The sequence below is a fragment of the Lytechinus variegatus genome, chromosome 3, assembly GCF_018143015.1.
Source record: "Lytechinus variegatus isolate NC3 chromosome 3, Lvar_3.0, whole genome shotgun sequence".
In the NCBI taxonomy this organism is placed as follows: domain Eukaryota; kingdom Metazoa; phylum Echinodermata; class Echinoidea; order Temnopleuroida; family Toxopneustidae; genus Lytechinus; species Lytechinus variegatus.
This window is the reverse complement of record NC_054742.1, coordinates 22,612,157-22,627,226: the sequence shown is the minus strand read 5'-3', so window position 1 is coordinate 22,627,226 and position 15,070 is coordinate 22,612,157. Positions and strand designations below refer to the sequence as shown.

General features: G+C 34.4%; 1 protein-coding gene across 1 annotated transcript in view; it reads left to right on the top strand.

The window, feature by feature from the left end:
* The window catches only part of LOC121410524 (DDB1- and CUL4-associated factor 1-like), a 46,764-nt gene that overhangs the window by 23,936 nt on the left and 7,758 nt on the right, over window positions 1-15,070 (top strand). The window contains exons 12-30 of the mRNA XM_041602673.1: window positions 345-464; window positions 741-843; window positions 1,345-1,467; window positions 2,632-2,785; window positions 3,213-3,290; window positions 3,723-3,866; window positions 4,331-4,434; window positions 4,717-4,905; window positions 5,503-5,720; window positions 6,177-6,252; window positions 7,515-7,576; window positions 8,917-8,995; window positions 9,592-9,663; window positions 10,299-10,355; window positions 10,681-10,763; window positions 11,751-11,835; window positions 12,130-12,363; window positions 12,821-12,914; window positions 13,584-13,688. Coding sequence (XP_041458607.1) covers window positions 345-464; window positions 741-843; window positions 1,345-1,467; window positions 2,632-2,785; window positions 3,213-3,290; window positions 3,723-3,866; window positions 4,331-4,434; window positions 4,717-4,905; window positions 5,503-5,720; window positions 6,177-6,252; window positions 7,515-7,576; window positions 8,917-8,995; window positions 9,592-9,663; window positions 10,299-10,355; window positions 10,681-10,763; window positions 11,751-11,835; window positions 12,130-12,363; window positions 12,821-12,914; window positions 13,584-13,688 — 2,180 coding nt within the window. The remainder of the gene's footprint in view (window positions 1-344; window positions 465-740; window positions 844-1,344; window positions 1,468-2,631; window positions 2,786-3,212; window positions 3,291-3,722; window positions 3,867-4,330; window positions 4,435-4,716; window positions 4,906-5,502; window positions 5,721-6,176; window positions 6,253-7,514; window positions 7,577-8,916; window positions 8,996-9,591; window positions 9,664-10,298; window positions 10,356-10,680; window positions 10,764-11,750; window positions 11,836-12,129; window positions 12,364-12,820; window positions 12,915-13,583; window positions 13,689-15,070) is intronic.

Below are 15,070 nucleotides of genomic sequence, written 5' to 3'. Positions count from 1 at the left end.
AGATTTCCACCACGTCAGTGAATCTTTAGCATAGTTTAGCCAAGGCAATGCATGAGCACCTTCAGCCCATTACAAATGTATTACTTCTACTTGATTCATACCCTGTACATGGTTAGTCAATTTCATAAACCACAAAGTATTTTCTTTTCTGTATCATATCTTCCTATTCTATAATGTTTCTTTTAACACTTTTGAAAGAGTATGAAAGATGGACAAGCTGGCCTTGCATCTGAAGTATAAGGGATTGATTATAGAAAATGAGTTATAACGAGGGAAATACAAATGTGTGATTATGCTATTTTGGTGGGTTTTTTTTCACCCTTTCTGCTTTGATTTTATTACAGGAGTGAGGTGGTAAAGGCAGCCTTAGATGTGTTAGCAGTTGTCACAGTAACCAATAGGGGGCAGCTTCAGCTGTGTGAACAAGTTCTACTTCCAGACAACTCAGAAATTGTTGCAATGAAGTGAGTATTGCTTAGAAAAGCAGCATTTTATCAGCAGACAGCAATAACATAGATTGTTAGTTTATTGTAAAGACAGATTTTTTTGGTTGCCAAATCCAAAAGCAAAACTGCACTATGGAGAAGTACAGTACTACTACATTTTATCCTTAGCTGCTATTATCATGATATTATCCTGTTGTCACACTTCCATACTATTACATGACTGATATTTCCTTTAATTCAAAGATTTGTATTCAACTTGATTTAAAGTAACCACTAATGACTTTGTCTTTTCAGTATTGTGAATGGAGTTGCTGAAGGAGAGGTACTCTCTGATCCTGATGTACAGAAAGCAGCATTGCAAGTCATTAGTAACTGTGTTTGTGGACCATCAAGTAGAGTAAGTTATATCTCACTTCATTTATGAAAATAAATAATTGTTTGCTGGCTGTTCAAAAGTTATGCATATAAATTGTAGGAGTGCATGGACAAATCAGGAGCGCATTTCATCAATATTTTTGTCAGATAACTTTCCTTGATTTTGATTTGTTGAGAAGCAATCGCTATACATCATACTTAGATTGATAAACTTTCTGACAGCTTCTTCCATGAAACGCACCCAAGAGGGATAGCTTTTGTGACGTAGGGGATACCGAAATTTGAATGAATGCCAGTCTGTGTTAAATCACAGGATAAACTGGAACTAACTATCAGCATTCAGAAATTTCTGCCCTGTTTTAAGGGCTCAATACAAAGAGAGATAAAAAGATATCAGTCCTTTTCACAGGACTTATTTGCTATGTAGCAGTTGTCAGTATTACAATCTTACTTGTTCCTTTTGTGATCTATCCATCCCAGACAATGAAATATAATTGTATTGTTGTCACTTTCTTTGATATAGCTTGGAGGCAGTATGGGTCGTTTCATGAGCAACAGTAGCAAGAAGAACCGTACATCAATCAGGAGTTCAACAGATATGATTGAGAAGATGTGGGAGACAGTACGTACTAACAATGGTATAAAGGTAAGATTTGAAAGAAAGACCAAAAGAATTACCGACTTCATAGAACTATATTTATCCAATCCAATGGAATAAATTACTACCACATATCCATAATGCTAAATCCCTTTGTCATTCAAAGAAATTCCTCAAAACCAAATATTTTGATACTGAAATTTTACCAAAATGTATCAGTTTATGGTTGGTCTAGAAAGAGATACACATCTTTGTCTGTGTACTTGTTTCTTTTTGGAAAGTGTAACGTATATTTAGTAGCAGAAGTAGGCCAATTGTTTTGTCACGCTTGAATAGCAGAGCTTTTCTGACGCTGCCACTAATATTGACATCTTAACCAAAGCAAAGTTTTTGAAATTTCATCATAACTTAAAAAGTTTATGGACCTAGTTCATGAAAATTGGACACAAGATTAATCAAGTATCACTGATCATCTTGCATTAGTTTCAGGTCATATGACTGAGGTAAATTTAGGATCATAAAAATTTGACCATGTTTTTTTTTTTTATGTCATAACTTTGAAAGTTTATGGATCTAGTTCATGAAAGTTGGACATTAGGGTAATCAAGTATCACCAGTGGTCTTGCACTAGTTTCAGGTCAAAGGTCATGTAGGGTCAATGAACTTATCAACATTGAAATCTTAACCACTTGAGGTTAAATTTTTGAAATGTTATAGCTTTCAAAGTAAATGGATCTATTACATGAAACTTGGGGACAACAGTAATCAAGTATCACTGATCATTTTGCAAGAGTTTCAGGTAACATGATCAAGGTCAAAGATCATTTAGGGTCAATGAACATAGTATTTCATTATCATATGAATGGACGTTTTTTGTGAATAATTTTTCATCTTAGTTGTTTTCAAAGTTGTCACTGCAGCTATATTGAATTGTGTACTGCAGGGGAGATTGCAAGAGGCGTTCCATTTGTTTCTCATCATGTCTGCAATCTGTAAGGAATGTATCTTAAGTTTTTATCACACATTTCATATCCTTTGCCCTTTCTCTCCCTCTCTTTCTCTATCTCCCTTTTTCTATACCTCTGCCTGTCTCATTCTATTTTACCCCTTCTATCTTTCTGTCTATTTGTCCATCCTACCATTCATCCATCCACCCATTTTTTTATTCCTCAATAAATCCATCTGTTATTCATCCATCTATCTATCCTGCAGACTCTACTGAACCTACTGATGGTAAAAACCCCAATCACTGAAGCAGACAGTATCAGAGCTATGTCCTGCAAGGCTCTGTGTGGTCTTGCAAGGTCAGAGGTCGTGAGGCAGATTATCAGCAAGCTATCTATCTTCTCAAGGAGTGGATTGCAAAGTAAATATTTGTGCTTTTTTAGAAATTAATTCACTATTCAGAAAGTTGTCAGGAAATACTGTACTAATTTTGTGTTTTTAATTTACTCATGATCATGGAATATGGATCAAGAACCTACTATTCAAGACTTAAATCATTGCTTTTGGCAAGCTAAGAGCATCTGTCCTCAGACTTTGCTGTTTGTTTTTAATTACTTTTATATTAAAGTTAGGGCCAATTTTAAGATACAAATATGATATCATAGGATAGAAATAAGAGAAATAAAAGTGTGTTTACACAATGATATACTGCAAATTTTTCCAGGAAATTTATGAATGATGAAGGATGGGTATGTATTTCATTTAAATTATAGTTTCTGTTGAAAATTATAAAGTCATTACATATTTCATGTTTATGAATCTTGATCTTGACATTCATTTCACATCAGCTCTTATGAGAGAACCTGTACTACAAGATAAAAGAACAGAACACCTCAAATTCTGCAAATATGCTTCAGAGTTGATTGGTAAGTGAACTAAACTCATCTTAGATGGAGAGTATGACAGTTGAGGCTTCAGAGTGTATCATACCATTTTACTTATTTTTTCACTTGTTTAGCTCTACTAAATGCAAAGACAAATTTTGTCAATTTCAGGATTTTTTTCTTTCAAAATTTCTTATTTTTGACTCCATAAAGTGTCAAAATTCAATTAAATCTGAAATCTTCACCTTGAAAAACACACACACAAAAAAAAAGCTTGTTGGTTTCATTCTTGTCTGGGGGTTCCCACCCCTTTTTAGTGACTTGGAAAGAAATGTCATATGGAATATATTCTACCAAGATTTTCAATAAAAAGCATATTTCTGATATAAATAAATTATGAGTAAATATCATAGTATTTTGTTCTGAAACTGAATGAATTGCAGCAGCTTCTCTTGAATATATTTACCCTTACAGAAAGAGTGACTGGGAAAGCAATGTCCCTTGGAGCCGATGCTACCCTCTCCAAGATCCACAAAGCTAATATTGTAGCACAAACAAGGATCAGATATGACAACAAGGAATTACTACAGCTTATTCATAATCATCTCAGAGGACAAGGTAAGATCTTTTAGAATAGTTTGGGTCATCTGGGAGATTTTTGTTAAGTTTAGTTTAGGAAAGAGTGGCTTTGAATATTAGTTGTAGACTGTTGGAAGAATTTTCTATGTCCTCTATATTCCATCTTGTCTTATCTTAGTATCTCTCTCTCTATCCATGTTGCCATGTTCACTTCTCTGCCCGGTTTGAGAGAGAGAGCTTAAGGACCTTGAGTTGAGAGCTGGTCTTTGTTTGGCTAATTTTCTTTTGGTAGAGGTGAGTGATGTGTGGGGAGGGAGAGGATCATTTTTCACCTCTTTTCTATTATAGAAAGAAATAACATGAACTTTTGTTATGGTTTCATGAGATTTCCAGTTTATTATGAGCCTGTTTGAGCCAGGGCCTGTTTGCTGAGTTTGCAAAAAAAAAAAAAAAATACTGAGTTATTGAAAAATGACGAAATTCTCTTCCATTTTGTATGTCAGGTTTGGGAGAGACAGCCAAAGTTCTGGAGCGGGAAGCTGGTCTTCGATTAGCTAATCATACTTCATCCTCTTCTATGCCATCACTACAATTAACTCCTACCACGGTAAGTTTATTGTCTAGCAAGTCCTACCACAGCAACAGTTTTGTTTATCTTGTCCTATTATAATCATAAGTCTGCTGTTTCCCTGGTTCATTCACTTTATCTGCTCTGGATCCAACCCCATGTGATAAGATCACATAGTGAAAGAAGGAGTAAGGTTCTACTGAAAGGAATGTTAGAGAGCAAATGAAAAGGGTGTAGAAATCATGGTTCGATGATTTTTGGAAATGAACCAGACTTGATAATGGAGAGAATAAAGAAATAACTTGTGTTGTTATGTTACAGTCTCGGCTATCAAGAACCACACACCTTGCACATAGTTCACCTTCAGTAGGCTCAGCAGCAGTATCATCAAGCCAAGTTGATTCACTCAACCAACCTTCAACCTCAGGGGTTTCTCTCAACACCACATCCTTACCTCCTCCTAGGATAGCCTTTGGTCCAGACTCTAGGGCCTCACCTGCAAGTTCAAGGGTAAGTATAGAATTAGAAGGAATATTTTGTGTGGTTACAGATCTATGACTGATACTGGCATGCCTAATCATGCATAATTTGGGGAATGGAAATTAAGTTTTCTTTTTTGACAACTTTGTGTCATATTTGCTTTAATAGTGTCTATCATGAGTAAGGAATATAAAGAAGGTAAGATGTTTTTTTTTTTTTTCATTTAAGACCATTGTGGATGGCAAATATGTATTTATTGTTGATTTTTATTATATTTTTTACTTACGACTCCCAATAGAAAATCTTGTTGATCGCACATACCATAACATGACAAAACTCTCCATATATTTTCTGTAAGATTATGTTGATTTAGAAAAAAAGAATGGTTTATCAGTTTGTATATGAAATTTACATGAATGTCACTGTGGAAAAATGTGTGTATTAGCTGTGTGTTTCCTAAGTGTATTCTAGTATGCATGTCACCAAAATATTCAAGAAAATGATCATTATATGATATCATATTATTTCATTGATATACATGTCTGATAGCCAAAGAAAGTCTGAAATTGAATAATGATTTACTATAGAATGAATTTGTAATGACGATACATATCTATTACTGTGTAGAATGCACCCAGAAGGAGAGTCATCAGAGAAAAGTCAAGTCACGGTCACCTGACACCTCTCGGCCAATCCAAACGAGCCACATCATTAGGGAATATTGCATCATCACGACCATGCAAGTCACCACCAAGCCTTGATCTTATTGTATCACAGTACCTCAGAGAACAACATGCACACTGTAGTAATCCTGTTGTTGCCTGTCCTTCTTTCTCACTCCTTGAGTAAGTTATTGTTCTTAATCAAGTCTCTTTACTAGCTTTTAAAATTTATATCTATTCCTTTTCATTGAAAAAAATCTTAAGTGCTGTCATAAACCTTATCATATCTCTATAAAGAAAAATGAGATATCTCTTTTGTTTGACTCTTTGTTTAAAAAGGAGAGTTAACAGCAGTTTTTAGATTTGTCAAGGTTTGATATTATTATGTAGTTTGACTCAGGATTTAGTATTACATTGTATATTTTGATGTGAATTATTTCAATTTCAAATCTTTTCCCGCATGCAAAATGAAGTACATTTTGCAGACTGCATGGATTATTCTATGTAATAGGAATCTGTACCAAACTGCCAGAAATCTTTCATTTGGATGTTTCATGTGTTTTGTTTACCTACTTCATAGTATCATATAAACTGGATGTTGATAATAAGGTGGATTAATATGTATTATATTTCTGACAGACCTCACCAGTGTCCTGAGCCTAAGTTTAGACAGAATGCACCAATCAATGCTACCTCTAGATTATTCAGGAGATTGGTAAGTCGTCTTAATTGATTGCAAATTTTTATAAAATTCCGAGACTTGAAATTGTATTTGCAATATATTGCATGTTTCTAGCAACACCCCTAGGCAATAAGTATTGATCAATACATATATATTACTGTCTATTGATAATGAAATAATACACTCTGGAGAACATATTATGACTTTATCTCTTGTACTTTCTTATATTTCATGTTTTTTGTTATATAACTAGCAGATTGATATATTAGTGTTCATTGAAAGCATTTGCCAATTGAAATTACCATGTTCTTCGGTCTGTAAATTGCGATTGTAAGATATGTCACACTCTTCCCGTATTTAAGCTGAAGTTTCACCTGATATGAAAAATGAATGATAATGCCAGATACAATAGAGTGTGGGGTCAAACTTAGGGAACATTTTTATTGTAATGCCCGGTTGATACTTGCACACATTGTGGTGTCCACATTTCCTTGCATTGATGCATGCCAGTGCGGGACACTTTATGGCACGACATGGCTGTATCAGTTCACGCATTGTTCTGACACGTTCATGACATAGTTGCAATATGTTTCCGCATTGATTGCGCATATTTCACGCAGTGTTCACGCACTGTCCCGATGTGCTTTCAGCAAATATTTTTGACACCTTGTTCTGTGACGTATCTAGCACAAATATAAATATTCCAACGTTCTGGTGTTGACACCCACTACGTTCGTTGATTAGGACCACTTGCACTGATCACATGGTCTGCACTCACAATTTTGCGCATATCATTCGCAAACTTTGCGTGAAATATGCTTAGCCTATGCGCAAAGTATGTGCGACCCTGTCATGAACTGTGTGCCATTACCACGGGGGGTGTGCCTACTATTTTTTGCGCCACAAAATTTCTATTTCGATGCCACGCAGTGGTGCGCAGGGGCACGACTAGGTTTTCAACATGATGAAAATTTTGGCACACATTTCATGCACTGCAATTCGCCTATCTGCAAGCTGGCATGCATACTTCGCGCATTGGCCTGCATAAGTGCATGCCCACATGCAAACTATGCAGGAACCACAATGCGTACAAGTGTCAAACGAGCTTTAAAAATCCATGATAATTAAATAAAGGCTGGATCAGTCAAACAAATATTGACTAATTGAGATGTATTTTGTAAGTTTTCACTTGCCACTCCCTTTTCTCTCAATTTACTTCTAATTCTTATTCCTTGAAAGTTATCATCAAATATTTACCTCAAATAAAATTGTTGCATTATTTGATATTTGACCAGATCTATCCAGCTCATGGGGGAAGGGATGGTGCTAGATGTTCAAGACATTTTGTCTATAGCAGGTAAGTGTAAAACATTGATTATTGAAGGAAATTATTTCAATATTGCACTCTTTTTTTTTGTTACTGTGAAACTGATCTGTTTTATTATTTCTATTAATTGACTTTGTGGTCTGACTTCATGAAGGTGGTTTTGAGTCTGTGATCTGAAACAATGATTTACCCAGATATCATGCATTAATTATGCTTAATTAAGAGCATATGTTCAGAAAGATATGAATAAATAAATGCACACAGGCCTGTGAAATCTCCGCTATTTAGCGGAAATCCGCTATTTTCATTTTTAAGACCGATTTCAATTTCCGCTTTTTCCTGTGTTCCATTTCCGTTTTTTCTTAGTAAAAATTCCGCTATTTTATCCAAAACGGCTGGAAAACAAGTCTAGGTAAATGGATGCGAGCAGAATGTGTGTGTTGTGAATTACGGGGCCTTGTACTTTGCCTTCGCGAAGTTTCGAATTTTTAGTAACTCTATGAAACTGCTGTGATCACACCGTGCACCTTTGCCGTTGTTGGCATACAAGCGCAAAGCAGCGGCTCAAATCGCGATATTTTGCGACTGGTAAATACGTCTGTAAGGATGATGACGTCATCCAAGATGGCAACTTACGTTGACCAACGGAAGGATCGAAGATGACGATGTTTCAATCATTATTTCAAAGGAATTAGCGGTAACTGCGGTCTAAGGTACGATATTCCTGAATTTTGAACATTTTTTCGTAAATATGGATGTGATTTCTTTTTCATAATGTGACATTTTATGTACAAAAAAACGATCGGAAAATCGGGTTTCCACTGTTAGATCTAACGTTACTGCTAAAATACGTTGTCTGTACGTACGGGCCTCCAAGCTCTTCAGTCTATGTATTGGTGAGTGAGCCAACGCAGTTCAGTGGAACAACCAAAATACAGAGACTGAAGCTTTTGGTCTAGAATACACCGTGAATCGTGATGGGCAAATGCAGCGGCTTGGCGATAGTAAATAGTAAGGTAAATTTTCAGATTTTTCCGCTATTTTTTGAAACCCCACTCACAGGCCTGTGCACATTAATATCACAGGGCTTGTAAGTACAGGATTGTTACTGGTGTTACATCATTAAAGAGCAAACCACTTGTATGAATAATCTTATCAGTGGGCTCTTTACCATTGCAACTTCAGTAACAAACATGAATTTAGAATTCCATGTGGCCAAAACATGCATTTTTTGTTATTAGACTATGCCTCAATATATTTGTTAAATTAAGAGTAAAGAAAGCATGAAGTCTGCATAAACCACGGTTTTAGACCAAAGATTGAAAGACCACCTTTGTGTTTTTTTTTCAATATTTTTTTGTTTCTTGTAGGTTTCATCCAATGCAGACATTCCGTGATACAGAAGATGATAGCTGGTTTACTTGTTGTGCTTTCAGCAAACACTTACATGTAAGTAAATACAATGGGGTAATGAAATCATCTATAAAAAAAAATGAAGGGAAAAAGTTAAAGTCACCACCCTCACCCCACCCCATATAGGATTTTAATGGTTTACTTGGAAATAATTATCCAGTTCAGAAATTGAATAATTTTTATTAATAAGACTCATGTCCTCAATTCAATAAATTTGTTAAATAACATAATGGAGTTTTTACATCAATGTTTCTGAGGGTCAGTAATTACTTGAAGGTCAGAGAATTTATCCCAAATAAAGTCTAGAAAGTCCTGGAAAACTATTCAATAAGCGATTGAGTACAGATAGCAAGTTATCTCCCAGGTCATTTCTGCATGCCTAGTACTCAGATGTTTTAGCATTGTTATACAACTGTCATATATCATGCTGTCAATGAGTCATGAAGATTCATATTTTTCTGCTTTAGAATGTCATAGAAAATCAGGACATTTGAATATGTAAGTGCATGAAGCATTATTAGTTTTTTTTTATATATTAATAACCAATACTATCTAGATGGTTTGTAAGGGAATCTTGGTACAATTTGCATACAGTTAATGATTCATTATTATGATTTCTTGTTCTTATACAGCCCAAAGATCAGTTCTTATGGCTTGGGAATTATGCAGGAGAACTCAAGACATATAACTTAAACTCAGGAAATGTAAGTAGTTGCAATATAATGTCCTGCACACAAGGGGCTGAAATTATCTTTACAGCACAAGGAGATTGTGTCTGTTTGCTCAGACATTGTTTCCTCAAAATTCAATCTTGCCCCTCAATCTGTAGTAATATTCATCCAATCTTGCTTTTGTGATATGATTTTGTACAAGTTAAAATACTTTTGGGTCTGTCATGAACATGGTAGTTTACCCGAGCTAAATGTTCATGAATTTTGATGATTTGTTACAGTTCTATTTGGCTGAAAACTATGATTTCTTGTTTTCTGGATATGTGTACTTACTATTTCCTAATGAAAGATTTCAGTGCAATAAAGAACATTAAGTTAAATTATTGAATTCTTTAAGATTACACAAACTATATTAACAATTCAAGTTTTTGATTGTCCTTTCACTTCTATGTCTTATGGGTATATGACAGATAAGATTACTTTCTGATTGTGTATAATGTAGCTTGTGAATTCCAATTATTTGTATTTCGCAAAAGTCATAATCATCATCCTCACACCTAGGAATGCATAGCCTTCCTTTTTCAATAGCAAATGACGTTTCAACACAAATTTTCTTTTATCCAGATTTTAATCAGTAGAATTAATAACAATATTTTTGTTGTTAACAGGAAGAGACATCCTATGTTTGTCATGATTCTCCAATCAGATTAGTGGAACCTTCAAGAGTAAGTATTTAATTGTATTTTGATCCTGAATATTTAGTGATGTTTGTGTTTTAACAGTGCAGATACAATCTTCTCTACTAATGACATAAGTGAAAAAGCAGATTGCTCTTACTTTCTTTAAAGTTTAATGTTTCAATTATAATGTTGCTGTAAACAAATAACAGATTACGATTCATATTAAAGAGGGACCTAGTAGTCAGAGAAAGTGAAACTTCTATTTCAACATGAATCTGGGAAATCTTCATTTAATTAGAGGCCTATACATGGACATATTTTTCAGTGAAAATTTTCAAAATTAGGATGTGTATTTTTCTATTCATTGTAGGATGGCCGTCTGGTCCTTACATCTAGTACATGGAGTCATCCTATGTCTGCTCTTTGGGGAACAGAGCCATCATTTGATAGGAAGTAAGTTTACCTGTAATATATTTCAGATTCACTTGGGTCTCTGAAATGGTATGGTATTCATAAGATCATGCATCACAGTTACATGTATTATTTTGCTATACAATGATACTTAAAACAAGGGAATCGTGTATAACATTGCCATTATGTACACAGTGATAAATGAAATTTCAAGACAGTGAAAACTCAGTAAAACAATATCTTTAGGGCCACCACAGGTACATTCACATGTTAGAAGTTTAATCACAATACCTTTGACTAAGAAGATTATCTTGTTATTATTTCAGGAGCATTGGTATATCATGGCAAAAATAATTTCAACCATCAGATTAAGCTTTGCATGTATGAGATGAGATTAATTTCAACTTGAATTTATATGAATTGATTAAGTCTTTATATCAAATTTCACTTAAAGAGAAATTCCAGTAGTTGCAGTAAACACTGATTTCATGAGAAAGTCTGTAGAACAAGGCTTAATTGTCAGTATATCATCGAGGATCTAGATCTGGTACAGTTAAATTAACTGAACATTGTGAAATCTTGAAATCTACGCTGAAAAATGTTCACACCGAAGATCCCCAACACAGATAAGCGTACGTGGGACAATGTATAATTATTGCTTAGGGCGTCGGGCCCGACGCTCTACCGGAATCCTGTGCTTATTTGCTGATTTCTCAGCAATTACGCAATTTCTTCCAGAATCATTTGGCACATGCGTTTTATTTATACAAACAGACACTTTGGTAGTCATTTCATTGGATTCTGTACGAACTCGTTTTGATATCGTTACCAAAACTAGCATTTACCTTTAAAGCTAGTGTATTCTTCAGAAATCCTGTTTTTGAGATAATGAATTTTGTGTATATGTTGTATTTGTTTTCAGTCATTTTATATGATAAAAAGTAATAAAAATTATTTGTGGACAAGTGAAATGCAAAAAAAAAGGGATTTTTGTAATGTCACTATTGTTTATTTTGTATTGACTTTCAGGTTTTCTTTTAACGATGATGTCCATGTAGAATTCAGCAAAGCTTCACAAGATCGTATCATTGGTACTAAAGATGACACTGCTCATGTAAGAAAACTAAGTGGGAAGAATTCTATTTTGCCATTTGACTGCTTCATCAGTACAGTACTTTCATTTGCACATTGTTGTTCAGCTTAGCAAACTTATAAGCTTGATATTTGATAATTTAAAAGAAATTATTGCTACGTATGCACATTCCTAAGATGTATAATGTTATTTTGAAAAAAAAAACTTGTAGATTTGCATATTTCAGGAGTCCATCATCATAGATCGTCACATCTGTGAATACATTGTCATTGCTAAAAATTTCTTTACAAGGTCACTTTTCATTTAAATTGCTAGATTTATGATGTGGCTACTGGCAAGCTGGTCCTCACCTTACAAGATGGCCAGCTGAGCAACAACTACACCAACAACTGTGCGACCTTTGACCCCACAGACGAGCTTGTACTTAATGATGGTGTGTTATGGGACGTCAGGTCTGCCAAACATGTCTATAAGTTTGATCAGTTCCAGAACAAGATTGGCGGGCTCTTTCATCCATCAGGTTTAGAAGTCATCATCAACTCAGAGATTGTATCCTTTGAAGAACTCTACCCTGGCCATAGACTTTGGAGGATATTATATTTGAGGGTAGCATACATGTAGTAACAAATTACTGCTAGGGTGATGACAACTTGTTAAGGAAAAAACTTTTATGTTCCTTTGCACAGAGAAGTGCATTTAATAGCAGAAAAAATAGAGAAATCAAATGCTCGTTTCAAATGTTTGCTTTTGATTACTTGAAAATCAAGTTGCATTCAATGTTTGGAGTTATGTTTGTTTATATTCTGCAATGACAGAGGGATATACATAAATGCTATTATATTGCTGCTGATATGATCTTGCTGTTACCAGTCAAAGTAACTTTACTTTAGATAAATTACCACCCCTTCCTCCCCCAATAAATAACAACATATAAACAAAAACGCTAGCATGCTGATGCATTTTATTATCAAGGTTTAATGTTTCCCTTAACCATCATAACTGGCAGTGGGACATACGGACCTTCCATTTGTTGCATACAGTACCTGCTCTAGATCAATGTCGTATAGTTTTTAACAGCCTTGGCACTGTCATCTATGGAGGTGAGTTATGAATGATAATGTCTCAACAAATCAATGTGTGTCAAAACACATTTAATGGTACTTGCCCCATTAGTGAATTGACAAATTGAAAGTAAAATGTTGCTACATGGAAATATATTATTTATCTACATCTATTACAGATAATGAATTGCTTGCATATAATTCTCAAATACTGTCATATTACCACTTTCTTTTAATTATACTTGATTTGCAGTTTGTTTGTGTGATAGTTGATTGTTGTAATGCTTGTTTTATAAGACTTTCTTGGTGAAATATCATGTAAAATATAACTTCAATTTTATCAATTCATCATATACATACACCCCCTTCAAAAAAAAAAATGGAATGAAAATCCTGAATTGTAATTTTCATGACACAGTATTTTAAACACTTATCCCCAATTATCATGAGAAATAAATATTCTAACTCCTATGGGAAATCTTATGAATTTTCAACATTCTTAGGATGGTTGGGAATATTTATATGTATTTACATGGATATGTGTATAAATATTTGTTGCATTATTATTATTTTTACTCTTTTATTTGGCATTTAAAAAAACAAAGAATACAAACAGATCAGAGACTAGATCAATCAAAATTGTCATGATAGAGAAAATGTGATTCAGTTCTTGTTAACATATTTTTGTTATTGTTTTTTACCCATCAGTTATCTTTCAATCTGATAGTGATGATGAGCTAGTTGAGGAAAGGATGAAGAGTCCATTTGGATCATCTATAAGAACATTTGATGCTACAGATTACAAACCTATAGGTACTTTAATCTTTACATTCATTTGGATTGAAGTTCCCTATGAAATTTTTACACTTTGATATATTAAAGCAGAATGTTGTCAGTTATGTCTGAGAACTTATATTTAGTGTCGATTATAAATAAATAAACTGTTACTTTTTGTCTCGCCCACCAGAGGTGAAGGCGAGACTTAGGGATCCAAACAGTCAGTCGGCAAGCCCTGAAAAAGTGGCTTCTTTTATCCAAGTGATATTCATGAATAGAGGGTTTTTGCATTGTTAATGAGCTTGGTGCGAACCAAAACACCTCTTTTTATTCGGCCATTGCTGCTCTAAATATTGACCAAATTTAATGTTTTTGGTATCTTTGTAAAGAAGAAGAATCATTATTTTAGGTCATGTGTTTGGACTTTTAAAAGAATGTTGTGATATAGGGAAAACTTCTGATATAAAACATGAAACAAAATAACTTTTTTCATGCAACAAAAGTTGTTGTTTTCTCACTTGATTTCTGTTTGAGCACAAATGATTTTTAGATCATGATAAAGCTGAAGATCTAAGCTTTAATATGATATAATTTTTATAAGAAGATGTATTTTAGATGGGTCAGCAGCCAGCTTTTCATAGGCCAAGTACATTTAGCAGCTCAAAAACAAGAATACGCTCTGATTGGTCATAGAGACCACATACCCACGCAAATTCCAATGTTCCCCACACTGGGCCTCTGCAAGGTCACACTCACCATGTGGTAATCTCTTCAAATTGCCCGTGCCTGTTGTTGTGAAAACATTATTCAGCCAATCAGAACTCTGGATTTTATGTGACTCAGAAATTTTAGAAATCTCATCTTGCATCTTGATGGAAAAAGCTGGCTGCTGACCCATCTAAAAGATGCCTCATATCAAGAGTAACATTGTAAGAAAGTTTAGAGTTTGAGCTTTTTGATGATATAAATAATATTGGTGCCTAAAACACAAAATGTTGCACAATTTGCAAGTGAAAACAGAGGAAGAAAATTCTGTTTGATGCATCTTTTCATGTGAAAAATTAATTTATTGATCAAAATATTTCATTCAAAAGAAATGACCAATATATAAAAGTAACATCTACTCTTCCCCATGGTACAAAAATAATCAATTTTACTCAAGGAGAAAGTGGTTGAATTCTTTGAGAAAGAAAGTCTCACAATTCACGAGATTTTGCAGGAACATGAATTCAGCCACGAGAGGACTTGGATAAATCTTGCCCATTTGCTCATTAACTCAGGGGCTTGCCGACTGACTGCAAATGTCGTCCGTCCGTCACAAACCTGCGATGACACCTAGCTCCACCTAACTTTAAAGTTTACATGCAAGACTCTCTTATGACACCTTACTCCGCAACCGTAAGTCGCTTTTCAACCAA